The sequence below is a fragment of the Dasypus novemcinctus genome, chromosome 3 (genome assembly GCF_030445035.2).
Source record: "Dasypus novemcinctus isolate mDasNov1 chromosome 3, mDasNov1.1.hap2, whole genome shotgun sequence".
Classification (NCBI taxonomy): Eukaryota; Metazoa; Chordata; class Mammalia; order Cingulata; family Dasypodidae; genus Dasypus; species Dasypus novemcinctus.
In genome coordinates this window covers 157240498-157268274 of record NC_080675.1, presented here as the reverse complement: position 1 = coordinate 157268274, position 27777 = coordinate 157240498, and the positions used below count along the sequence as shown (strand labels likewise).

At 44.8% G+C, this 27777-nt stretch overlaps 1 protein-coding gene across 1 annotated transcript in view; it reads right to left on the bottom strand.

The window, feature by feature from the left end:
• The window catches only part of ADAMTS17 (ADAM metallopeptidase with thrombospondin type 1 motif 17), a 386843-nt gene that overhangs the window by 286779 nt on the left and 72287 nt on the right, over window positions 1-27777 (bottom strand). The window contains exons 4-6 of the mRNA XM_058294624.2: window positions 13179-13351; window positions 1965-2048; window positions 1111-1268 (exon numbers count right to left, since the gene is read on the bottom strand). Coding sequence (XP_058150607.1) covers window positions 1111-1268; window positions 1965-2048; window positions 13179-13351 — 415 coding nt within the window. The remainder of the gene's footprint in view (window positions 1-1110; window positions 1269-1964; window positions 2049-13178; window positions 13352-27777) is intronic.

Here is a 27777-nt window from a genome sequence, read left to right as displayed (position 1 = left end):
CTGGGGACCTATGGCACATGGCCCGAGAGATGCAATCTCTCAAAACCAAAGTCTTAGACCAGATTTAACTCTTCTTGGAGGGACAGGGTGGTCTTCAAGCTAAAGATAAAGTCTTCTCTTGCAAACCCTTACCTCAAAATTTACAGAGGAAAAAAACAAACAAAATTTAAGTTTCCATAAATTAAAAAAAGATCCTAAAATTCAGAGATGATCTATTCTTAGCAACTCTAAGAAAAATTTGGTATTTTTAACTGAATGGATTAAATTACTTAGAAAAACATTTGCCTGTTTTCTAAAGGGAGATTCTGATGTGAACAGATAACACGTTTTATTTATACTCTTGAAGTGAAGTAACCAAAGAAAATCAGTTTTTCTCATAGAGGTTTGAGACATATGAAAAATGTGAAATAGCCACATCTGCATTCCAATGCCTGCTGCAGAGGCAGCCTTGGGTTTCTGTTGTCCAGTGCCAGGCTCCCTGGTTTCCCACTCAATCTAGAAGAGTTAAGCCCAGTTTGGAAGCCTCTAACGATTAGCTCCTGGCTTCAAAGACAGCCTCCATGGGAATTCCACAGGCATCCCACCCGCTTTTATTGTCCCCAGAGTCCCCACTGGATGGTCAATCCAGTGAGAGTGCAAGACACACACACATCCGCTTGGGACTTCCTCCCACAGGAAACTTGTAGCACTTCATTCTGCCCCTAATATTGTGCTTCAGTCAGACTGGAAGCAGCTTCACACACAGGTTGGCTCTTTCCCAACGGGCATTTTATTTATTCACAGAAAGACAAGTAGATGGATTTTTTTGGAGATTGTAAGACTCTGGGTTACCTAAGATTTCGGAATTTTTATAATATTATTAACAATAATGGTATAATAATGACTCATATTTACTGTGTCCTTGCTTTGGGCCAGGCAGTGTGAAAAGCTCATTTATTCCTCACCCCTTACAATTTGGTACTATTATTAACCCCTATTTTACTGATGAAGAAATTAAGGCTCAGGTCTGATATCCAAGCCTGAATTCTTAAGCAATATGCCTCCCTCCCTTTCCAAATAGAAACTTCCCTTCCTTTTCTCAAGTCAGCTGTAGACTGGGTAAAGCTTTACCTGGTCACGAACACAGCTGCATCTACAGGGGGCGTGTCGTCCTTTCCACCCGGAACCTGATTGTTGCCGAGGTATCTCGCTCTTCCGTATTCCTCATTCTGCCAGTGGCAGAAGCTCTCCAGGGACTGCTCCCCATGGTGCCTAATGGACAACTTGGCCTAAAATAAATCAGGGGCAGTTAGAGAAGTGAATGTCCAGGGGAAGCCAGAGCTTACGTCTAGGCCATAGAAAGTAAAGTTGAGACAGCTGCCCTTGGAGGTAGCCTCTAATGGCATGGTGCCCCCAATAGTAACCTCGTACTGCAGCAGATACCCAGAGCAAAACCACCAGGGACCTTGTTTTATAAGTTCCAAAGAAGACTCCATTATGAAAGGAAAACATTCATCCTTTCTGCAAACATAATACTGACCGAAATCAAGCATCATTCCCTCCAGCTCATCATTATTGCTTGATTCTGCAGGTATCATTGTTACATGGGAACACGCTCAATCGAAGACCAGAGAACAGTGCGACAGCAAGCCCAAATGTGGGGTGAAGCTCAGGCAGAACTCCAGAAGGGTCACCGTGGTTCCGAATCCCTCACTTGCAGCCTCTGAGTCTAGCTGCGGGTGCTGTTCTGGAATGCATGCAACCTCATCTCCAGAGGTCCCTGTGAGGCTCTGAGCAGACCAAGCAACAACCATGGTGCCAACAATGGTACCTGCCCCCTCTTCCTCCAGCATCTGCAAAGCCTGGAAGAACCAGACAGAAAACCCCAGGAAGCACCCCCCTGCCAACCCACAGCACACACAGCAACCAGGGAGTTTCCAGAAGAGCTACACTGTCTGTGTGCCGAATGTGCCCTAAGGACTTACAGGACGCTGTCGTAGTAGAACAAGCTTGGTGACTTGGATGTTAACTCTAATCCCCAGGCTCTGGTGCTGAAACATATTGAATACCTATCGAGAGAGAAGAAAGAAATAAAGATAGAAATATAAATTTTCTAAAAATGCAATGGCATCTTGGGGCGGGGGAGGGGAGCCTGGAAAAAGAAAAGGATATTTGGTAAAAACTAAGGAAATCCAAATAAGCTATGGGATGTAGTTAATAATGAGGTATCACTCTTGTTTCATTAGGTGTGACAAGGATATCATATTATTGTAAGATGTTAATAATAGGGGAAACTGTGTCCATGGGGGGGTGGTATAGAGGAACCCTCTGTACTATCTGCTCAATTTTTCTGTAAATATAAAACCATTAAAAACATGTAATTATATAAATAATTTATTATTAATAGATTCTATTAATAAATACAAAATCTACAAATCAAATTCTATTAATAAGAAAACCATAAAAATGCAGTTTGTCCTCTTCCAGTCCAAAACAATCTACAGAAGAATTATACCATATTAAAATTTCAAAATCCATAAATAAAGCTTTATTGGAACACACAAGAATATCTATCTATATATTTATATCCCAGACTTTATTACAAAGTCATTCAAAGACCAAAAAAAGATAACTGAATTCCCCAAAAGAAATATGTACATGATAGAAAACTCTGGAATCACATAAACACACACATATACACACGCACACAACTATGCTAGATATCAGTTGGCTTTAAAAGATGTATAGGAGAAGAGTTTTTTTTTTTTAAATGGGATGTTAGATGATTCTGGCAGAAAGCTCAAAATGTCCATTCTGAGCTTTTTTGCAGGTTGAAGGGGAAATCTATGATGGTGCCCCTGGACACCTGCTGAGGGCCAGCCTCTGTCCTGGACACATCACCTGCCTTGCCCCTAATGCTCACCACCACCTGACAAGACCATCTCCACCACCCTGGGAAACAAGCTCAGCTGAACAAGGCAAGAGCAAACAGTGACACAGACTCAAGCCCAGGTATGTTCAGCCAAAAAGACCATATTTTTTTCAGTATTCCCTAAATCCTGCATTCTAACCAAAGTCTGTCACTGAGAGAAAGAGTAACAGCAAAGGATATATCATTCTCAATTTTGTACTTCTTATTGGCCATTAGCAGGACATAATTATAAGGACCTCGACATCAAGAAACCAAAGGAAACTGTTTCAAGGTGAAGAGATACAGGAGTCCTCAAATAAGGAAGGGGAATGGAAAATGATGTAGATGGAATAAGGCCTGTTAGATTTGAAGATAGCATCTCATTATCACTCAGGGCCCCCCAAAGACCCTTTGCGGGGACAGAGGTGGTCATGTGAAACCAAAGGAAGAGGGAAGAGGATGCCTTGATTATTTCATTTGTGTTTGTTGTTGTTGTTGTTATAGATATAACTAGAACAGGAAATTTTCCAGTAAGTGCATCCAACATTTGTCTATGTGGTGCTGTGTTCACACCATCAGTACATCAGCAGGAAATCATAAAGGAACAACCAACCACAGTGGGAAACCCATTCAGGGTCCATTCAGGCAAAGAGAGGCCAGTGGGTGACGCAGTGCCTACCACACAAACACCAGCAGCCAAGCACACGCAAGTGCTGACCACCTGTGGGACAAAGCGATTACCTGCGTCTGGGCCAAGACCATATGTGTTGGAAACAATTAAAGTTAAATAAAACCTATCTTTATGCAATTTAATATTCTCTCCCATGAAGACAAATAGAACACATTTTGCTGTTCTGTTCCTGCATCCTTTTTTTTTTCTTTCAATGTTGCCTTTTCCCAAGCACAAAATCATAGGCTTTTTGTTTTGTTTTGTTTTGAACACTGGACCATCCACAGGCCAGCTGTGAGATCATGTCGTAATTACCTATCCCCAAATCTGGGTGAAGGAGGGGAAAGCACATAACTTTGTCCTTGTTTCTATATTTCAAGAAACACCCAAAGGATGTCATTCAACCTTCTTCAGAAATAGTCACTCTTAGGACTGGGTCCAAACTTGAAAACCTCAGTTCTAAACATGAAAATGAGGACAGGTAAAAACACGAGGCTATGAGAGAGTGAATTCAAGTTGCACAGAATTCCTGGCATCATCTGGGCACCCAGCACCTGTGACACTGACGCCAGCCAAACACCAAAGGCAGAAATTATATTGTCATATCAAGGAAATAACCTGGTAAAGTGGCTCCAGTGATATTTTGGCATGGCCCTTGAAGAAAGAGGAAGGAACCAGCATGAAGCAAAGACAGTTTCAGGAGAACAAAACTACAGAGGAAGAAACTCCCTTCTTAGAACTCCTCTCTCACCTTCATCTTGAGAGGTGATGACAGCTCAGAACTAGGTATGGAGTCCCTACTCCTGTATCCCAAGGCTCAGCCATTTCCCTGGGAGCACAAGTACATGCACACAAAGATGGTGCAAGATGGCAGGGAGGGGAGAGAAGCTTCACACTGTAAGCTTTATGCTCCAAATAATGTTCTCTTCAAGCTTGTAGGATGCCTCTCCCCTTGGGTAACCAGAGGCTCCTGTCCAGGACAGCAGGTATGAGGAACTGCCCATGGGCTAAGGCATGCTGTCCCCCCACCAACAACATGATACAGCAGGGCAGCATCACAGCATCTCACACTGAGCCAGCCTAAAATAGACCCCAGCCTCCAAACATGTCTCAGTGGGCTGCAGAAACATGGAGTAATGTTTCTCCATGGAAATTCATGCTCAGGAAAAAACTTGGTGCCATGGGACAGGATGTTAAGAGAGACACCTGGCAGGGCAAAGAAAGCATGGCCAATGGAAAGTTTTGCCTTTGGTGTCCAGAGACAACCGTGTCCCAGGAGAACTTCTGGAGCCCTGGCTACATTTGTCGCATTCCCTTGGCAGCATGGGGGCCAAGCCAGTGGGACTGGACAGGCTGCCAGCAACAGGCTACAGGTCCCCTGGCTGAGGCGCATGGGGAGCACAGTCAGGGCAGGGCAAATGGGGGCCAGGGATGGCAAGGGGACCCCCAGGGGAGAGTGGGGGAGAGGGGGCGACCCCCAGGGAAGCTCCGCAGGGACAGGGACAGACAAGGACCTGCATTAGCCACTCATGTTGTGCCCACAGGGGCCCCTCAGACAAATGGACAGGAGAGGCTACATTCTCTAGCACAGGGCCTCTTAGCATGGGGGCCCAGACCTTGGAGTCAACTTCACCCGGGCATTCCTTGAGAATGCCAGTTCCCTGCTGCACACAGCCTGCTCATCAGAAACCCGGGAGGGGAGGCCTGCCCATTGGATTTCGCCAAGCCCTCTGGGGGCCTTGGATGGCCGCTGGACTGAGAACTCCTGCTCTAATATAATGCCAGCAAGAGGCTTGTTGTCTGTTGCACATGGCAATGGCAATTGAGTAAAATTTATGTCATTTTTCTTCCTAGCAGCACTTGCCTGGAAAGTTTCGGCCTTTTCATTGCATTCCATGGTTGTTAAGGAAGCTAGAAACAACCAAAGCTCTGTAGAGGAGCCCGGCTTTCCCTTCTGGCTGCCCAGACCCAGGATTTCTGGTGTCAGCACCACCTGTTTCCATCTGCAATTTGTTCTTTAAAAACCTTCCTCCAGTGTCACCACCCTCCACCCCTACCTCCTGCCAAATAAAAAAGCATTTTATCATGTAGGTCAACAGGCAGCACAGCAGATGGGGAGAAGTGAGGAAAGCCAAGACCAGCACTCCACCCTATGGCTCCATACCAGAGAGACTCGGTGTGAGCATGAGCAGGTGCTCAGTCTCCTGGGCAAATGGCGCTGGGGGACCATTGGCTAGGTAAGAGTCAGGCTGGGCAAGGCAGGGAGTCTGTCAGCATGCAAATTGGTGTGTCACTTGTCTCGGTTTGCTGGGTCTGGTATAGCAAGCTGCCATAGGCTAGTTGGCTAAACAGCAGAAACTTACTGCTTCATGGTACTGGAGACTAGAAGTCCAAAATCCAAGTGCTGGCAGGGCCATCCTCCCCCTTAAAAGAGACAATGCATTCCATGCCTCTCCCTGGCTTCTGGTGGGTGGCCAGCCATCCACGGCGTTCCTGGACTTGTGACATAACTCAGTGTCTGCCTCTGTCATGTGGTCATCACTCTGTCTCTTTCTGTGACCAAATTTCCTCTTCTTATAAGGACACTGGTCATATTAGATTAAGGCCTGCCCTAATCTAGTTTGGCCTCGTCTTAATTCAAAGACCTTATTTCCAAATGGGGACACATTCATGGGACTGGGAGTTAGGACTTGACATGTGCTTTGGGTGGTCACAGTTCAACCCATAGCATCACCTTTCTGCTTAACCTCCTCCAGCAGCTTCCCATGGCTTCTAGAACAAAGCCCCCTCTCCACACCCTGGGGCTCAGTGCCCTGCAGGCCTGCCTTGCCCACCTCCCACACCCCCAGCCGCTCTCCCTTACCCACCAAGAGCTGCCCACTTGCTGAGCCTCATAAATGCCAACTGCTCAGCATCCTACGTCTAAGTGGATGGCCTCTTCTCGCAGAGGTGTCCCTGACCCCATTACCAGCCGTCATGTTGTACTTTGCACAGCGGTTATTACTCTCTGGTTTTCCTTCTGATAGATCTGCACATGGGTATTGTCTGTTGCTCCCACTCCACAAGCTCCAGGAAGATGAGACCTGTCACAGTCCCCTTGTAGCCACCGTCCCTAGAACAACACCTAGTATACACTGGGTGTCCAATATATACAAATGGAATCGATGAGTAAATTTCCCTTACAATCAATTTTATAATTTCTCAGAGGTTGCCTTTGTCATTTTAAAAAATTATTATTAAATTAGTTTTGTTTTTGTTTTTGTACTTGCTTTGTTAAACAGCATCTACTACTCTTCCCTTTGGGAAAATTATCCCACTAAGTGAGCTTGGAGAAAGGCAGGGCCCTTGCCCCCACTGCCAAAATCAAAGGAGGTAGAGACTCACTCTGCCCACTGCAGAGGTGGACACATTCCCTACACTCCCAGCTGCGACTTTGATTCTTGATGCATGGTCCATGGGCAGTGGAGAGATGATTCCAGGATGGGACATAGTGTCAGCATCCAGGCACTGAACTTCAGCCTCCAACAGTGTGTGCCCACCAGCCACTCCCCACTCCCCGCTCCTGGCCTGACCTTGCACTCTCCTGCTGCCTGTTCTTTTTTCCACCTATCCCCAGATTCTGAGCTGGGTGACTCAGTCTTCCTTTTGATTGTGGGCAGCTCCTATATTCCTCTAAAAATAGGAGTCCTTTTCTGGTAAGGTCAGTCCAGACCCAGTTTCTGGTGCATGTGATCCAAAGCCCTGGCAGATACAGGTGCCAGCTCACTGCTCTATGGTTTACACATCTTTCTTCCATGTTTGAACACAGGGCTCTGCTGCGTGGCTGAGTTGCTTGGTGCCTCTTCCATGCTTCACAAGGCCTCAAAAATGACCAAGGTGGCTCTGCTCACATAACAGCCGCATATTCTGTGACCTTGGAGTATAACTCTCCAGGGCTCAGACAGAAAGTTGTTGGGAGCAGTCAGATACCCTCTCAGTACAGTTCTGTCAGTCATGCTTGCTTTATCCTTTTTATCTTGATGCCATCTTCCTTCAAAAACAAACCATGAGCTGGGGGCGGGGGGAGGCTGAAGAGGACTGCCCAGGGCACAGTGAGCTGAAGGGACCTCTGTGGCATGATGGGCTTAGGGGAGCAATATGTCATGGTGGGGTAAGAGGGACCGCCAAGGCATGGTGGGCTGAGGGAATTGCCATAGCACGGTGGAATGAGAGGACTGCCATGGCACAGTGGCTGCCCTAGGTCTGCATGGGCTGGACAAAGACATTATTACATTTATTGAGAAATACTTTCTACCAGCGTTTATTACACCATAGCTATGTGATACACTTGTAATTCCAAAGGTTTTTCAGAGGCAATTTAATCAAGGAATTAAAGGAGTACAGCCACAACCTCCAAACTAAATCCTTTGCAAAAGACATTGGTGTATGGTGTGAACCACTCATTCCCATATTCATGGATGCCAAAATACGACTGATCGGCTCTTGCATATGCTCCAGGTCCTGGGTAAATAATGGGGAAGGTGTAGACACAGTCCTGCCTTCAGGAGCTCACAGACAGTGGAAGGACAGATAAATCAGGATGATTTTTAAGAACAAAGTAAATATGGAATTACCAATTGAGATAAAGACTATAAATGGAGACAGACAGACTCCAACATGCTGACATACTCCTGAGGGGGTCCAGGGAGTCCCTCAGTCCAGGGTTGAGGCCATATCCTACCACGCTCTCTGACTCGGCAAACCTGGCGCCAACTCCCAAAGGCTTCCGCTCTCTGTAGAATGGAGGTGATGTAACCACAAGGCTGTGGGGAGGAAGCGACAGGGACTCATCTGCTACCTGGCACTGGCTGGTACTTAACAAATGTCTGCTTCTTTCTTTATTCTCAAAAACATGCTGTCAGCCATGAGGGTGAATCTTGAAGACATGATGTTGAGTGAAATAAGCCAGACTCAAAGGGACAAGCACTGTATGATTCCACTTATATGAAATAGCTGGAATAAGGAAATTCATAGAGACAGAAAATGGGGCACAAGTTATCAGGGAATGGGAGCGGGGGTCTTGGGGAATTATTGCTTAATGGGTGCAGTTTCTGTTTTCGGGTGATGGAGCAGTTTTGAAAATAGATGATGGTGACAGCAACACAACATTGTGAAAGTAATTGATGCCACTGAACTGAACACTTTAAAAAGGTTAAGATAGCACAATTTTAATATATATTTTTACCACAATAAATAAATACAAGTAAAATAAATAAAACAAAAACATGTCTTTGGGCCACTGGTGGACGCTGATGTAATACATGGCAACCACTAGAAGCTATGGAGACAGTGAACAAACACCAGCACCCAGTCGTCCCACCACTTAAGACATGTGGCCGGCACAAGACCCTGGCTGGCCCTGAGGACACAAACCTGCCCAGGCTGCCTCTCAGGATACCGGGCAGCATGCACTGCTTGGTTGGGCATCTGCCCACAGGGGCCACGATCCAAGCAGGAGGGCACGGCGGGGAGAGGCACCCTCCATGGGCACCCAGTGCTATTTCCCACGGCCTGGAGAGAGAGATTGGAAGGAAGCTGGTAACCAACCTTGGCAGACTTCCTTCCAAATCTGTGCGGGTTAAGTAGATGGAACCGCTTCAGATCGTGCAGCCCCCACAGCAAATCCTCTCTAGAGGGAGGTGTTAAAGGCTCCCTGCCTTCATGTTCCCACTTGCTACTCCCAGAGGGCCTTGTCTAATGACAGGCTGCTAGTCCCAGGCACAATCCTTTCCCTTCTTTCTGACTTAAAGGTTATCTCACTTACTAACAGAAATCCCTTCACTAAAACAGCCACAGGAAAGAGGGATATGATGGATGAAGGTGGGGGACGGGGCAGGGGAGTAGGTCTTGTTTCAGACAGGGAGTAATATTCTTTCCCCCCACCCAGAAGGATTCACATAATTGTTGGTTCAAATATTTTGAAATTTGCTGAACAGTGCCCCATGACTAGAGCAATGGGAAAGGGTTTCTAGTCATTAGACACAGGATATTCTGCTCTCATTTGCTTTCTGACCCCGATCAGATTGGCAAAAAATGGACAAGTATAGATACCTGGAGGGCTATATTTTACTACTCTGTGACCTTGACCATGATGAGATTACCATTATTATGAAGGCCCAAGCAGGAAATATCTACAACCAAATGTAATTAATATGTCCCCAGATTTGCCCTCAGCAGCAGGATACTAGGCAGCACAGGCAGCTGAAGAGGAGCACAGGGTGACTAATCACCTTGAGGATCTGAACTGTTCAATCCTTATCCTTCAGTCCTTGCAGTCCATGGGAGGCAGGGGAGGGGTATCCAGGCACCAGCCCCACTCTCTCCCTTGTGATAAAATAACAGTCCCTGCCCAGATGATAAATTACAAAAGCAAGTGTCAGAATAGAAGCTTTGTCTTATTACCCTTTCATTTCTTGTAATGAATGTTTATTCCTTGGCACTTGTGCCCTGGACAATTAAAAAAATAAATGAAGGGGAGTTCTCTGCAGATGAAAGTGTGCGGTGTGCAGACAGCTCTCACCAGCCTTCCTCTGGGGTCTCCACTGGGCAGACCCCACAATGCCAGCATCAACCACCAACTAGGGAGGCAAATGAAGAGCAAAGAAATGTGCCATGCACCCATTCAGGTCAACAGATACTCAGAGTTTAATAACCTTAAGAGGGCTGTCACTGTGCGCTCAGAGACTGTATCCTGCAAAGAGATCACCAGTCAATGGCTATCCAGGCCTGGGACTCGATTCCACTCCACAGAGGAGCCAGTCATGTGAGGAAGTCAGTTGAGGTCCCATCAGTAACTCATCCTGAAGAATCTACTCTCAGAAAGCTGCTGAAAGAGCCTCAACTTCAAAGCACAGCACATCTGAAGGAGTGTGAATAAGAGAGACTGAATTTACTGCAAATAGGTATGTTGTATTCACTTCCCAGTTGCTGAAACAAACACCATCCAAAGGGTTGGCTCAGATCATGGGAATTTATTAGCTCACAATTCTGAGGCTAGGAGGAAGCCAAAATCGAGATGTCAGCAAGGTGACACTTTCTCCCAGAAGACTGTGGCATTCTGGACCCAGCTGCTGGTGATCCTCAACCCTTGGCTTTTCTGTCACATGGCAATGCTCAGGGGAGCATCTTCTTCTTTCTCTTCCAGTTCTGTTGATGTCTAGCTTCTGGAATCTCTCGGGCTTCTCTCTTTGTGGCATCTTTATAAAGCCTCCAGTGATGAGATTAAGAACCATCTTGATTCAATGGGGCCACACCTTAATGGAATTAACCTCATCCTTGTCCTATTTACAATGGGTTCACACCCATAGGAGTGATTAAGTACATGTTTTTCTGGGGTACATAGCTCCAAGTCACTATGTTATGTGTTCCTGTTATGAGCTGGTGAATTGAGTCCCTCAAAAACATATGTTGAAGGTCTAAGCCCCAGTTTTGTGAATATGGCCTTATTTGGAAATAGGACCTTTGAAGATGTGATTAGTGAAGATGAGGCTAAATTGGAGTAAGGCAGCCCTAATATGTCCTTAGAAGAAGAGGAGAATTTGAACACAGACACAGACAGACATGGGAAGACAGTCATGCACAGAGATGACAGAGCTGCAGCTTTAAGTCAAGGAATACCAAGGATGGCCAACAAACACCAGAAGCTAGAGGAGGCAAGGAAGGGTTTTTCCCTACAGGTTTCCAAAATCACAGGGCCCTGATGACATCTTGATTTTGTACTTCTAGCCTCTGGAATAGTGACAGAATAAATGTCTGTTGTATTAAACCATTTAGTTTATGAGAATTTGTTGCAGCAACCACAAGTAACTAGGAGAGTCCCTAAAGCAAGCATTGAAAAGTCTATCTAACAAAGCAGATGACATGTTACCAGTCTTGTCGTTACTGCAAGCAGGGCACTGGGAGCTTACTGCATGCATTAAGTCCAGGACTGGATTTATGGAAATCTATTTTCCTGTGGCTGGTTAAGGGGAAGGCTTGGCCTGATGGTGCCTTCCTCTTTGACAATGGCAATGTCACTGAACCTCTCTGCAGATGGACCTCCTTGGCTTCTCCTGCTCCTGGGAGCACTCTGGGAAATGGGTTGTGGGATCCCATCCCTACCACAAGGGACAAAAACAGGGCTGGGGCCCTTTGTCCAGGCTATCATGTCCACTATAGCATTCCAGCTCCCATGGTGCCAGGTATGCAGTGACCAGAGCTATGATTCCAGCAGGAATGGAACATCCAGGGTTCATCTAGGTTACTGTGCCTGGCCCCACCCAGGGCCCCACCCCAATCAGCTCTAAGAATCCCAGAGGTGCCCCTCTGCAGCAGGATGTCCAAACAGAAGCACAGTCACCTACCAACCTCATTCAGCTTCCCATGCCAGCAGCTCACCCAGCTGGCAGCCTCAAGGCAACCACTTGGACCCACAACCTGGGGACTCTCACCCTCAGCCATCCTCCCACTTGCTGACCCCCAAGTCACTCTGCATCCAGATCTCAAGGCTTCATGCCACAGTCAACTTCTTTTGGGTCCATAGCCCATACTTCACAGCTCATCAACCTGGGCAAACAAGGGTATCTCTGCTAGGTCAGGCTGGGTTTTAAACCTGGCCCAGACTTTGAGATCTTGGCTGACACCAGTTCCAGAGCCCTGCAGATCCTGGGCATAGGGAAGAAGCATGGATCCCAGAGCCTGAGGCAGATCCCAGGGACTGAGACATGCCATCCCCTGTACCCCACAACTCAGAGCCTGGAGGAGGTGCCCTCCTACCCATGCTACCCATCCCCTCCTGAACCTCAGTTTCTCAACCATCCTCTTCAGGCGCAGGATCTTCAACCGTCCCTCTCCACTTACTTTCCTTCCACAAGTGATACCACCATTTGCTTATCACCATGTCACATGAATCCTTTATTCATCTAGTAATAGCACTGTCTTCTGGGGAAAGGACCATGTCTGTTCTACACTTGAAGCCCCAACACCTAAAAAAATGCCAACAGGTCTTTCAAAATGTCTGTTAGAAAAATGGATGGATGGGTGGAGTTGGGATGCATGATAAGGTCCTCCCATGTCTGAATTCTGAGGACTATAAAGCCCCTACCTCCAATCATGTAAATGAAGTTCCCCACCATTCCTGCTCAGCAAGCAGATGTAAATAAGGGCTTCCCAGCTCCTTCCTTGTGCCCCTCAACTCACAAAACTCCCTCCTTCCTGCAGGCCATAGAACGTACCTCATACCCCATTTTAAATTATGGCTTGATTTTGCTGCCTTCCATTACATTGTTTACTTCTTGAAACAAAGATTGGATTCACTCAATTCCGAGCCCCCTTGAGTAGGTCTTGCACATAGCAGGGTCTTAAAAAGTCTTTTGGAACAAACCATAAGGCAAACCCACCCCCTTCTGGATTTGGGGCCCACCATGCCCCCCTACCCTTGGCCATGCCCAGGGATCACAAGGCTGTATGCTCCCACCCATTCCCAACCCAGCATCTTCCCTAATTCAGAAGATGAAGAGGACTCAGCATCTGATTCCAGAACACTCGCCCAGGAGCAATATAGAATCTACCCTGCCTAAGGACCATGGACTGTGGACTTACCATGTTCATGACCGTGAGGATGAACCTCTGGGCTGCCTCAGCCCCGTGGTACTGGACCATGTCGGCGTCGGCCACCACCAGGGTCTCCACTGTGTACTCATTGGTGAGCTGGATGGCATTTCTCCGCTCCCGCCAGTCCCTCCAGGACCTGTCCCTCTTTGGTTTCTTCTTTTCTAGAAAATGATGTAGACATTTGTGCAGTCTTTGGCTTAGGCATTTTCAAAACCATACAGTGACCAGGCCTTCCACTGATCTCCTCCAGAGAGCCTAGCCCGCACTAGCCAGTAGATGGACACAGAGTCTCCCTGCTCCACCCTCATGCGGGTGAGTTATAGCCAGTCACGGGGCCCGGGCTTATGGCAGGGCTCTAGGGAACCAGGTTCATGATGGCGGGGCTCACAGGGTGGGGCTCTAGGGGACAGGGCTCTTGGGAACTCGGCTCAGGGGACTGGACTCTCAGGGGCTGAATCCAGAGCCTGTGTGGGAGGACCGACCGACCAGGGGAGCTCCCACATATCTACCAGCTCAGCTGAGAAGGTAAATGGGACTGAATACCACAGAATAGGGTCCCTGTCCCTTCAGAGGAACAGAAAGGCAACACAAAGGCTGTGGAGGAAAGGGAGCTTAGAGCCAGCAGGGAAGGGTCTGAAGCTCTTCAGGTCAATGGCACAGAAGGAGCAAATACTTTCTGAAAGGGCTATGCCCACTGCTGGTCACCTGGAACAAGGCAGCCAGAGGCTGGGGGATATGGGACGTCCCCCTGGGAGGGGGCGTTCCACCAGCTCCTGGGGGAGTCATGGTGGCTGAAAGGCTTAAAAACAGTATTTCAAGAAAAATCAAAATAAAAAATATCATATGGTCCACACATTCAGGCTAAGATGTGTGGTTACACAATGGGGACAATTTTAAGTAAATGAGGAAGCCATCCTCTGTTGATTCTGTAGAGAACTGTTTCCCTATAAGATCTTACCTTGACATATAGCTATTTTTATTTGTTAATAGGTTGTTTATGAACTTTCAAAGTTAACAGAGTTCTGTCTGGAATTGCACAGACTTGGTATGTAGAAACAGCTCTGATCGGCACTAAAGGTTGATAGGAGTAACCTGGACTTTTCAGAATTCAAATGAGAATAGAAAGGGAGTCCTTTAATTTGATGGTTATTATTTCTACTTTCAGAACAATGCCTCTCTGCTACAATTTACATGCAGTAAGCACAGCCTACATCAGCACAGTCTTCTTAAAGTGACTCAAGCATCCTATCACCAAAAATATATACGATGAAATAATCTCAAATATGGATCATAATTAACAAACAAGAATATTTTGCACAATGTAACTGATGACAGTGAAAAACAGAAAAACAAAATATCCAACAACAGAGAAAGCCAGCAATGATAAAAAGGTATGCAGCTGTGAAAATCATGTTTGTGAATGACTAGAGAAAAGAGATATAAATCTGTATCATTAGATCCCAATTTTGCAGATTTTGCATGCAAGTATCTACAAACCCCTCAAAATAGAGATAAATAGATAGTGACAGTGATCAGGATAGAGATCAAAATTGAGAGTGAAAAAAAAAAAAAGGAGAGAGACTGCTAAATGACCTGGAAGAATTTAATTAATGGTAGGTGATGTGTGATTTTTCTTTTCTTTTTTCTTTTCTGTATTTTCCAAATTTATTCAAGTATGAGTTTATTTAAAGTCATATCAATTGAGAAAACCATAGAAGCTGCTTTTAAACTCTAAACAATAAAGCAGAAGGCTTCTTGGCCTCAACTGTGGAAGAGAGGAAGGGAAAGGTCTATTCTAAGACAAAATGCAGGTCTCAGATGGCACTGGGGAGAATAAAAATGCCCCTTATTTGAGATCGGTCTACTGGCCTATGCCCATTCACCAACCAGGTTATCTCTAAACTCAAGGAAGGCAGAGAACGGGGAATAGGAAAATTCAGGTCTGTAGGTACTTGGCAGGTGCTTGCAGCTAGAATCAGACAAATGTGTCCAACACGGAATGTATGAAGAATGGCCTTATTTTCATTTTAAATAGTGGAGGTGAAAGGTCACCCAAGCAGGAGCTTTGTTGTAAGCTGAAACCACCCACATTATCCTGGGCAGAGGAGCTACGATCCAAAGGATGATCATGCACTAAAGTCCGTCATTTATAACTCATTTCTTGAAGTTATAAACGTGTGTTCTTATCTTCAGATTTCCCCTCATGTTGGCTGATGAGTACTTGTTTCCACACCTTGTCGTCTTTTTCAGGTTCTTGTGTGTAAAGAGCTGCGGTTTTAGTATAGCCTAAAGGACAACTACCAATACTTCCTTGGGGGACAGGGAGCTGGAACATGTAAGAACTGAGCACTCTCAAAAAGAAGCCCGTCTTCCAGACCAGAAGAGCAGGCTCATTTCAGACACTTAACTAAATAACAGGCAAAATACAAGAGTCAGGTGCTCTATGGTTTTTAAAAGGTTTTCATTACAACTATAATTTGTTCCACTTCATACTCTGTAAGGTAACCAGACATTATTCACCATCCCCAGCCCCTAGCCCAGCACTGGGTGGGAAATACTCATTGGATGGACCAATGGATGGATGGATGGATGGATGGATGGATGGATGGATGGATGGGAGGATGGGAGGATGGATGAGTAGATGGATGCATGGATGATTAGGAAGATGGAAGGATGGGTGGGTAGATGGGTGGATGGTATCCCTATTTTCCAGATAACAAAACTGAAGTCAAGCCTTGGGCAGTGGAGAATTTAGCCCTACAACTCAGGGCTTCTGCCCTTCACCTTTGGTGCTCACCATCCACCCTGCTTCTGTTGGAGGAAAATGTTTGCAAAAGCTGCTCCTTGTGGCCATGGAATTTAAGACATGAGGTTGCAAAGGGCCACAGAAAACTCAGCAGGAAAGATTCTGCCTTGAGCATAAGTGAACTTGACTGAGCAGCTTCAGGTTTCAGTGCCTGATCAGGAAAATAATACATTGCTCTTGGGGTAGCCTTCAGTCTACAGCATTCCTTCCACTCAGATGTTCTCTAGCTGGGTGGTTCAAGGACCTTCTGTATCTTTAACATTACCATCTGCCCAGATCCCTGGGGTACACCATGCTCCTGCCTTCACTTCCCTTTGAGGAGCATCACCAATCCCAGCTGTCATGCTAGGACCATGCCAGGCTGGCTGATGGCATTCAAGATAGATATTGTTGTCCTGTGCTGCCCCTGTCTTCAAGGGGAGAGGACCCAAGCTTTGGTTCCAAGCCTCTGTTGCCAGATATTTTTTGGGATCTCAGAGTTTTCTAGATTTGTCAAGGCAGTAGGTGTACAGGCTGTGTATTGCATGCTTCTTACAGAACTCCAAATCAAATGCATTAATATTTCTGCAGTGCAAGTGATAAAGCAGGCAAAGAAAGATGCTGAATAGCTGCCTGTTGGTTCAAAAGTCCTTAGTTTTCAGACCTTCCTGGATTTTAGAACTGTAGAAAAGAGATTGTGGAGGTCTCTGTATCCACTGCACAGCTGCAGGCACATCCCCCCTCATCTGTGGGTAGCCAGGCTATGGCTTCCATTAGGAGCCAGCCTGTGTAGGACAGCATGTGGCTCCTTTAATTACTGCCAGGAGCATTCAGGGACTTCAGCAGAGCAGCCAGGTCACAAGGTGGCGCTCTCTGGAGCCTGGTAGTGACAGGCCTGTGTGTGTCTGGCCTTCGTGCCCTCTAGATATTCCAGCCAGTGCAAAATGCATCCCTCACGTGATCCTTTGAGGGTGGGCAGGTGAATGTTTCAGAGGAGAAGCTATGAACTGCAAATCCATTCATGTAAAACAAGCAAGTCAAGGGTGAAATCTATAAACACTGACTGTTCCCTCAACCTCCACTGAAACAGCAACCAGCTCCAACAGATGGAGGACTGTGTGGGAAACACCAGGACACAGAGCAAGACAAGGCTCTAAGTACCCTCATAGTCTACTCACTTTATAAAAGATTTGCAGATTGCAGTAACATTAGACAGAAAGAGAAATGAAAAACCAAAAAGATAAAATGTAAATATACCAACTATATGGGTCAACAGGCAGCTTTGATGACAAAAACCATAATGAATAGTAATCCAACAAGGACAGCACACTTCCTAAGTATTGTCTGCAGGGCTAAACCCTCTACATGCTCACCTAATTGAACCTCAAAGCAGCCCTAGGAGTCATGGACTAGTGTTACCCTCCATGTTTCAGAGCACCAAACTGAGGCACCAAGAGATTGCTCAAATAACTTGCCTGAGGGCACTAACTTAGTTATTGAGATTCTGGCTCAGGCAGTCCAACTAACATCTATTCAGCTTTCGAATTTGATTCTGAATTTCCTAAAATCAAGGGAGCAAAAAGGGTAAACATGCTAGATTATTGTCAGCTTTATAGCTCCCTTCTAACAGAAGGAAAGATACCATTCCTTGGGGGGCAGTAGAGGAAGGGTAGGGAGGATGGTATTTTCCTAGCACCAAATTCTAAAATAAAAATACCAAGTAAGACTTTATATAGGGGTTGCTGATATGACAGGCAACGTTTCAACAATGTTTCACGGCAAATGAGACCACAAGTTTGTTTTGTTATATCTTACAGAACCTTCAATAACACAGAAGGGTCTAAAATTTAAATACTCATCAAAGGTAAATCTGGAAAAATTTTCACCCATGTGTTCCAAGTTGTGGTCCCTTGGTTCCAGAAGAATAGGTGAGAGCCCAGCAGCCAACATAAGAGGTAGAGGGCGAGGTGGGGGAAACAATTTCCAAACAGGAAGGATGCGTTAGGAGGAAGAGGTGGGATTAAAGGTGGTGATGTGGGCTTCCTGAATTAAAGCAGGGTGGCTGGCTTGCAGTGGCACAGCCCAAGAGCATCCCACCCCCCCCAGGCAGCCCACCAAGGCGCAGAGTCTATGGCTCCCTGGGTTCTGGCTGGCTGGGCTGTAACATGAACAAGTAGATAGAGAGATTGCCTTTTCAGTACCAGCTGCATCAAAAGCTAATTCAGACTGACAAACCTAGAAAACAGAAGTAACCCTGGGAATGGCAAAAGCTGTCAGGCAAGACTAAGCATGACACTGGGGCGCTGGGGACCACCCAGGGTGGCCCACTGCTGGTGGGGTTTCTGGAAACCCAAACTCCAGGGGCCTTGGAGCACTTCCTGGTCCCTCGCTCCCCACTGCTTCTCCTCTGAGTGGCACTGATACTACCTTCCACTTTGTAGTCTTCTTCACTAGACTGTAAACTTAGGGACTCAAAACGGTAATCTTTGAATCCACAGAGCACTTAGCACTGCCCAGTGCATAGGAAGGATTCCAAGTAAATATTTAATTGAATGAATTTTTTTAAACTCTCTGAAATTCCTAACTAATAATAAGATTAAGGTTTAGGAACTTAAAGGTCCTGGAATTGAAATCTCACAAGTCACTTCCTCCACCTATGAGAGAGCAGAGCCTCGCCAGAAGGAGCCTGGCTTTGACATCTGGCAGAGCTGGTTAGAATCTGTCCATGGACTTCTAGCGTGACCTTGAGTGAATTTCCTCATCTATGAAACAAGCTGATAATGATTCTGACTTCTTAGGGTCGATGGAGGGATTAACTAAGAGGATGCATCTAACAACACAGGGCCAGACATATAACATACCCAATCACGCTGCTATTCTTATATTTCAGTCATCATTACTTTTTTATTATTGCTGTTTTCTATTATGGTCCAAATACCAATTTCAAAACTTTGCATGTCCCCAGGAAAAAAAAAAAAAAAAAAAGACCAAAGTTGGATGTTTTTATGCATTCCACAGGGTTTGAGTTGTCATATTATCCAACTGCCCAGAGCCTCCCGTCTAGACACTCACCAACTGACTTGTTTTGCCTCTAATATTTCCTACTGGGCAGGGGACATGAAGGAATTTCTCTCCTCAGGTCACCCTCAATCAACCAAACATAAATTGAAAATAACATAAAAATAACAGTATAAGGAGGGGTGGGATAGACTGTACCTCTTGCTCAACATCCCAAGGCAACATCCAACATCCCAGAGGAGGAAACATTTTAATTATCGGAATCATGATAGAACACAAAACATGACTGTACATGAAAGCAGCTACTTAAACATTAGTGACATTTCACATAAGGCAGAAGAATGAAGATCAACTGTTTTTTTATCAAGATGGAAATCAGACATAAAAATGGATTATTAACCCATCTCCTTGGGGGAGAGACTGGCTGGTGCCACAACCAGGCTTTCTGGGTGCCAACTCCCCACCCCACCACTGACACCACCCACCCTTCTTCATGCCACAAGCATGAAAAAGAATAAACTGCGTGGTTTGTCCTGCATAGCCAACAGCTCCATTTGTCTTTTTTCAGTGTAGAATTTTATAAAATAAGAAGCCACAGGGTTTAGGGGAAATACCTTCAGGCTGAAAGTTAGAAGCCCTGGACATTGACCCAAGCTTGGTTTGGGAACCCTTGAAGAGGCCATTTACCAGAAAGTTCTCCATTTCCTTATGTGTCCACTATTTTCCTATTGCCTCCCAGCTCCAAATCTGCCTTCTGCTCTGCAATAGTAGGGCTGGGAGTCTGCAAACTCTTATTTCCCAGACTCCCTTGCCACGACACCTGGCTTCAATTGAGCACTGCCAATAGGGGGCGTTATAAGGAGCCAAGAAAGCAAGAGGAAAGGAGCCAGGGCTATTTTCAGCTTCAGCAGCACTGGACAACTGTGGCTCTGGACTCCAGCCCTTTGGGTACTCCCAGCCTCCCTTTTCCACCTGAGAGGTATGCTACTTTGGACACCAGCTTGACTTCAATCCCCTAGGGGGACTGGGATCCCTTCCCAAGTCTAAGAACCAGCCCTGCAGTTGGCTCCTCTTATCTCAGCTTCTTTTCTTGTTCATTCAGACTTTGAACATTTAAGCACCCAATGCCCTGCATTCACTCCCTCTGTTAGAAATAGCTACTAGGGTGGTTTGAGTTTCCCTGACAAGACTCTAACTGATATAGACTAAAATTAGAGTGTTGGTCTTTAAGCTACTTCCTATAAATGAATTTTCTATAAGTGAACTTTAAAAAAAAAAAACTCTATATGAAAAGTCAAGCTTCAAGGCTTCCTCCCAGTTCTGGAATGAAGGATTTATTTTTTTCACTGAGGGAATATACATATATTAGACATGCATTTCCATACTTCAGAGCCCTGCCACAGACAGGATGGCTGAGCTATATTCTGAGGTACCATTTCACAAAAACAATCGAGAGGGTATCCTATGGTGGAAATGCAAGCATCACAGCGTGCTATAGCTATCTCAACAACCTGAAGACAGTGGCTTTGACAGTTTCAGAGTCTATGTGGGGAAAGGACTAGAGGAAGAAATCAGAATCAACCAGCGAGCCAGCAGCTGATTTCAAAGCTTGCAAGCACATCTGCTTACAAACACTGGGCTTTCCAATAAAATTGTCCAATCTGAAAAAAAATTCTTGCCAACTTTTTAAAAAAAAATCAAAGTAAACTGTTTATAGAGAAACCAACTTTGTGGCTGGAAACGATGGTTCCACCTGGGCAGAAGAGCTCTAGGTGAACTTTTCAGCAGCTGCATAAATCCAGCATCCTTGAAAAATAATGGTCTTCTTTTTTTTTTTCTTTCTTTCTTTTTTTCAAAAACGAAAAAAAATAAGGCTTGCTCTCCAAGTATGAATTCTTTAAATAACTTCCCCCAAAGCCAAGTCATTTTTATAAAAAGCATCTTTCTCATGTAAATTCCTTGCAAAGGAAGGTGGAAAATGTGGTGTTTTTGTGGTTAAGCTCCTCCATGAAGAACTGATCATCCTTGGAGTCTGGAATCAGGTAGGATCCAGACTTGTGGCCTGGCACTCCTCAGGGCCAGGGTTAGGAAAGTAGGGTTTGCTCCCAGAACTTTCCACCTACCACCAGACCCTCACAGGTACCAAGCAGCCAGGCCCCACTGCCTATAGGTGAGGTCCAAAGATATTTATACAGTCAATAAATATTTATTGAGAACCTACTGTGTGCTAAGCACTGCCACAATGTCGGTGACCATCTAGAAGGAATTGATATTAGACAAAAAAGCACAAGAATAAATGAAAAATTATAAATGTGTCAACTGCCAATAAGACAGGATTCACAACAATATGGGAGGATGCCAGGAAAGGGGGCCCATTTAGATTAGGGGCTCAAGAAAGGCCTCCCAGAAAAAGTGGCACATGGGTAGGATGGGAAGGATAGCATTAATCAATGGGGGTTGGGAGAGGGGACTGGGGTCAGTCCAGACATTGGGGACTGCAAGTGCACAGGCCCTGTGATAGCAGGACACAGAGCCAAGAGCAAAGAGCGTGGCCTGCAAGGAGGCTCGAGCAACAGGCTGTGGTGTGAAGGGTTTTCTTCTTTATTCTAGGAGCAGTGGGAAGCCTATTATGGACTTGTGTTTCAAATCTATCACTCTGGTTATTGTGAGCTGAAGAGATTCCAGGGGTTAAGAGTTGAAGCAGGGCCACAGGTGGGAAGCCTATTACAGATTAGGTTAAGAGAGGATGTGTCTCAGTTTGCCAGGGTTGCTATAACAAATACCACAGAGTAGCTGGCTCAAACAACAGGAATTTATCATCTCCCAGTTTTGGAAGCTAGAAGCCCAACAATCCCTAACTCAGTCTCTGCCTCCATCACATGAGATCTGTTTCCTCCTCTGGCTTCTACAAATATGTCCAAATTTCCTTTGTTTATAAGGACTCCACTCATATTAGATTAAGGCCTTGATGTAGTATGGTCTCATCTTAATAGGATCTTCAAAGATTCTATTTACAATTGTGTTCACATCCACAGGAATGAGTATTTGGGACTGAGCAAAGCTGTGGAACATGATTCAGCACACAACAGAAGAGAGCTAGACAAGAGAGACAACTGTGAAGTCGGAACAAAGCATGGGGAATCAAGAAGTCTTTAGGAGATAACCCTAACAATCCTGGGAATATCTGGGTGAGTAAAGAAGAGGGGCCATCAAGATTAAAAAACTCCAGGTCTGTGACTCATTTACCTGGATGAATGGGATTCCATTCCCTCTACCAGGGACTGCTGGAACAGAACCAGGTTTGAAGAAAAGTGGTGTAAGGTTTTGATCCGGTTAGATTGCAGGTACTTTGGAAGTATCTAAGTGGAGACATCAAGGTGGGTGTCAGGTGTGCTCAAGAGCAAAGGTAATTTCAGAGACAGGCATTGAAGCAAGGCTAGCTGATGCTAAGGCGATGAGGGAGGAAGAAGAGGAGGAGTCCCAGACGGGGACCACAAAATCACATGGCTGACTGTATGGTTTATTAATACATTTTGATAAAATTGATTTTAAAAATCACATGGCTGGAAGGAAGAGATGGAACCCACACCAGAGAAAGAGAGAGTGGTCAGGGATGTAGAAAAAGAGCTGAATAAGACTCACAGGGAGAGGGGGAAATAAAAGCTCAAGGAAGGGGCTTCTCAACCCCACCCACAGAGGAGCAAGCATTGGGGATCTTAGTGAGTGCTCCACTGAGGGCTGAGAGCAGCTCAAACCAGACTGGAAAGGGTGAAAGATTATTTTGGGCGATGAGGATATGATGCGTGCAATCTTTGGAGAAGTCTGGTGAGAAGAGAGACAGAGATGCAGCTAGAAGTGAATTAAGAGCCCAAGATTCACTTGGGATGGGAAAAAAACTTGAGCAAGAGATGAAACAACCCAGGCAGTCTGGGGAACTGCCATCTTTGTTTGCTGTCTACTGCTGTCCCCTTCCAGGCACAATGGCAATGGTAGCACCTGAGATTTCCAACCAGGAAGAACAGGCTTCTGATGTACTCAACCTCACACCACTTGAGAAAAGACCCCAGTCATTCAACGAGTGCTAGTCGAAGCCCCACTCCGTGGCTGGTACGGTGCTGGGTGCTCTCTTCAAGAGTGGGAGACCAGCATGTAAAATCATAGCAGTCTATAAATGCTCCATGCATGAAAGAACACAGTGGAGTGAATACACAAAAAGGAAAAGGCACAGTACTCCTGGGGAAAGCTGGCTTCAGGTAGGTGGTGGGAGGAGGAAGACAAACATATTCTTTATATCGGGAAAGGACAAGTAGTCCAACCACAAAAAAAAAAAAAAAAAAAAAAGGGAACACAGGATACAAGTTAGCATTATCTAGGAAGGGATGTTGAGTCTCTTCCTATCAGAATGTGCATTGTCTCGTTAATTCAACATCAATCTAAAACCTCTTTGCTCCAGTCTCTAATAAATGTTTACTTGGAAAAGATATCCATCTTCTTTCCTGCTTTAAAAAACATGGCATGGGCAAGTCACCTTTGCAAGCCTGGATGTTGGAGTGTGAGTACATTTGTACGGTCAGGACAGCATGACAATACACAGAAAGTAAAATCACTTCAGAGGTCCATCAAGATGCATGCAGCAAATTCAAAAAGCCAAGTATGAATGCTTAGAATGATCAGGTGCTTTGCACATAACTTTTCAGTTAAGTCTGTTGCTGAAAGATGACACTAGCCTACCAGGAGTCTGACAGTTTTATCTTCTAAATTGGTGCTGAGAGAGAGAGAGAGAGCGGGAAAAAAAAAAAAAAAAAAAAGAACATTCCCCAAACACACAGCTTGGGGGAAGAAATTAATTAACATGTTCAAGTTTCAACCAGGGCAAGACAGGACAAAAAAAAGGCTGACAAGAAATCCTCATGGCCTCTGCACCTGGAATCCCCCTCTCTGCTGGAATACCGGGTATTGTTTCTTTTGACAGATGGTCTTTCACCTTTGTCAAGGAAGTACAAGGAACTTCAGGCCACTCAGAAATTCCTTCACCTTTGTGAGCCAGTGGGGCTGTGTTATGGACTAGTAGTGACTCTAACACTTCTATTTCATTTCTTTAATGCAGAAACTAAAATAAAGTGGAGGGCTTCATCCTTCTCCCCTCCCCTTGTTCCCCCCATAGCATCAGCACACCCAAAAGTGGCCTGCTGTACATCTGCCCATGCTTCTGGAATTTGGAAGATGGGGGTTGCCCTTTTCACCTCAGTATCTCCTGCACAGAGGAGGGCACCCGGTAAATAGTAGATATTGAGGCATTGTTTTTTAATAGATCAGTGAATGAAAAATTGACAAAAAGAATTGAACAGAGAACCAGCAAGATGGTGGCAAGTAAGGAGCTCCTAGAGCCAGCTCCTGCCACAGGGCAGTTAGCAAACATCCAGAGCTCTCTGGAACTAGCTGAAGCACCTGTTTGGGGGTTCCAGGAGACCAGAAGAGCATCCTGCAACATCCTTGAAGGAATGGAAGAAGGAGGCTACCCATCTGCAGAGAAGATTCATAAGTAGAGCGTTCCACGCTGCAGAGGTCGATGCCCACCCTCCACTGGAGGCACAAGCTGCCTTGGGAGCTGTTCTGTGGCTGGAATTGAAAGCTCCACTTCCCCAAAAGGGGGGAGGAAGAGATGGTTGGGCATCAATTTCAGCTACTGATGAGTAAATTCAGCGGGCTACAATATAATCCTGAGAACACCTAAAATTTGAGCCTGTCCAAGTCAGAAAGAGGCCAGTAGCCACCATTTTGACTCCACCCCCAGCCTGAGGGGAAGCCTCACTGACTGAAACTCGCAGTGTCAGAAGGAACCAGTTTCTTTTACGCAGATCAGGCTGCAGCCCTAGCCTAGGCTTCAGCCCCACCTCTGGCAGGGAGGAAGCTGAGGAGTCCTGCACCAGCCTATACAAGTAACTGAAGGTAACTTTGGCTGGCATAGACTGAAAATCAGAAGTCTACCAGGGCAACTGTGGTCATCTTGGACTCACACTGTATAGATTGCTGCCCACACCTGCAGCTCCATTCCTGCCCCAGGCAGGGGAGAGAGGGATATGAAGCTTTATCAGTCTCTCTGGGCAACTACTGTCTAGGCCTGCACTTGGATCATTCCACACAGCTGTGACTCTGTCCCTACCCCTGGCAAAGGAGAAAGTTGGAAGATGCTTCATTGGTCTCTGGTGCAATGAGGGTAGCTTGAGCCGCCACAGCATACAGCACCAACTACCTGCTTGGCTCCTACTGCACAACCAGCAAGGGAGAAAGGATAGGAAGCTCTAAACTAAAGAAAAAAGCTGCACCCAGAAAAAATACTCTAGTGAGCCAGATGCGAAGACACCAACAAAAAATTACAATCCACACCAAGCTGTGGCCCAGTTAAAGCAATAAGATAAGACTCCAGATAACATAAAGGAGTCAAGACAACTAATCATAGATGTTCAAACAAATCTCCTTAATAAATTCAATGAGATGGCTAAAGAGATTGATATTAAGAAGACATTGGGTAAGCACAAAGAAGAATTTTAAAGCATGCATAGAAAAATAGCAGATCTTATGGGAATGAAAGGTGCAATAAAAGAAAATTTAAAAACAGATGTGAAGAGGCAGAAGAATGGACTGGTTAGTTTGAAGAAATGACCTCTGAAAGTGAACAGACAAAAGAACAGATGAAGAAAAGAATGGAAAAAATTGAACAAGGGCTCAGGGAACTAAATGACAGCAAAAGGCATGCAAACATACATGTCGTGGGTGTCCCAGAAGGAGAAGGGAAAAGGGACAGAAGGAATATTTGAAGAAATAATGGTAAAAAATTTCCCAACCCTATTGAAAGACATAGATATCCCTGTCCAAGAAGCACAATGTACTCCCATCTGAAAAAATCCAAAAAGACCAACTCCGAGACACATACTCATCAGAATGTCAAATACCAAAGACAAAGAAAGAATTCTGAGAGCAGCAGGAGAAAAGCAATGCATAACATATAATGGATGTCGAATAAGATAATCAGAAACCATGGAGGTAAGAAGACAGTGGTCTGATATATTTAAGATCTACAAGACAAAAACTCTCAGCCAAGAATCTTATATCCAGCAAGACTGTCTTTCAAAAATGAGGGCAAGATTAGAATATTCATAGATAAACAGAAACAGAATTTCTAAGCAAGAGACCAGATTTTCAGGAAATACTAAAGGGTGTGCTAGAGCCTGAAAAGAAAACCCGAGACAGAGGCCTGGAAGAGAGTCTAGAAATGAAGATTATATCAATAAAAGTAACTAAAAGTGCCAAAAGAGTAGTGAAAATAAAATATGACAGATAAAACTCAAATAGTCAGGAATAAACTTAACCAATGATGTAAAGCACTTATATTCAGAAAACTGCAACTCAATGTTAAAAGAAATCAAAAGAGGCCTAAATAACTGGAAGAACATTCCATGATCATGGAATGGAAGACTAAATATCATTAAGATGTCAATTCTACTCAAATTGATATACAGATTCAATGCAATTCTGATAAAAACTCGACCAGCATTAAAGAAAAATTGAAAACACGATCATCAATTTATTTGGAAGGGTAAGGGGTCCTGAATAGCCAGAAACATCATAAAAAGAAAAGCAAACCCTTATCTCCAGACTTTAAATCATCTTATCTAGCTATAGTGGTAAAAAACAGTGTGGTACTGGCCTAAAGACAGACACAATAGACCAATGGAACAAAATTTATGGTTCAGAAACAGACCCTCAAAGGTATGGTCAAGTGATTTTTGACTAGCCTGTCAAACTCACACAGCTCAGGCAGAACAATCCATTCAACAAATGCTGCTGAAAGAATTGGATATCCATAGCCAAAAGAAGGAAAAAGGACCCCTATTTCACACCTTATCCAAAAATTATCTCAAAATGGATCAAAAACCTAAAGATAAAAGCAAGAACCATAAAACTTCTAGAAGAAATTGTAGGAAAATATCTTCAAGACCTGGTGGTAGAAGGTGGATTTTTAAAGGAGATAAGAGGAGGACTGAGTGGACTACTGAGGTTTGATGTATGTAGAAATTTTAATTAGCTTTATTGTAAAAGTGTGGAAATGTATAGAGTGGACGGTAATACACAGTGAGTAAGAGCTAGTTTATAAATGGGGATATGGCTGAAAATGGTAGTCTAGGGATGTAAATTTCAATTGACAGAATGCTAGAGAATAATCTAGGAACTGGATAGCAAGTAAACCAAGAGGTGGATGAGAATTGTGGTTGATGGTACAGATGCAAGAGTGTCCTTTGTTAGCTAGAGTAAATGTATATCACTACTGCAGGGTGTTGGGAATGTGGAGAAGTATGGGAAAAATACAGCTGGAGTGACCTATGGACTGTGGTTAGTAGTAATATAATATTCTTGCATCTATGCAAAAGATGTTGATACTGAGGCAATATGGAAAATGTGAGCCAAATGTACAGTATGGACATGGTAACAATCAGATGATTTTTTTTATCTGTAGCAAATGACATACCACATTATGGTGTGTTGATGGAGGGGTGTTGTTTGGGAATTTTGCACATGTACATGGTTGTTTTGTAAATTTACAACTTCTGTCATAAAAAATATATTTAAAATAACCATAATGGGTGGGTTGGGGGAAAAACACATCAAATGTAAGATAAGGACTATGATTAGTAGTAAGGTTTTGACAATATTCTTTCATAATTTGTAACAAAGGTCTCATGACAATGCAAGATGTTGGTGAAACGTTGATGTATGGGACCCTGT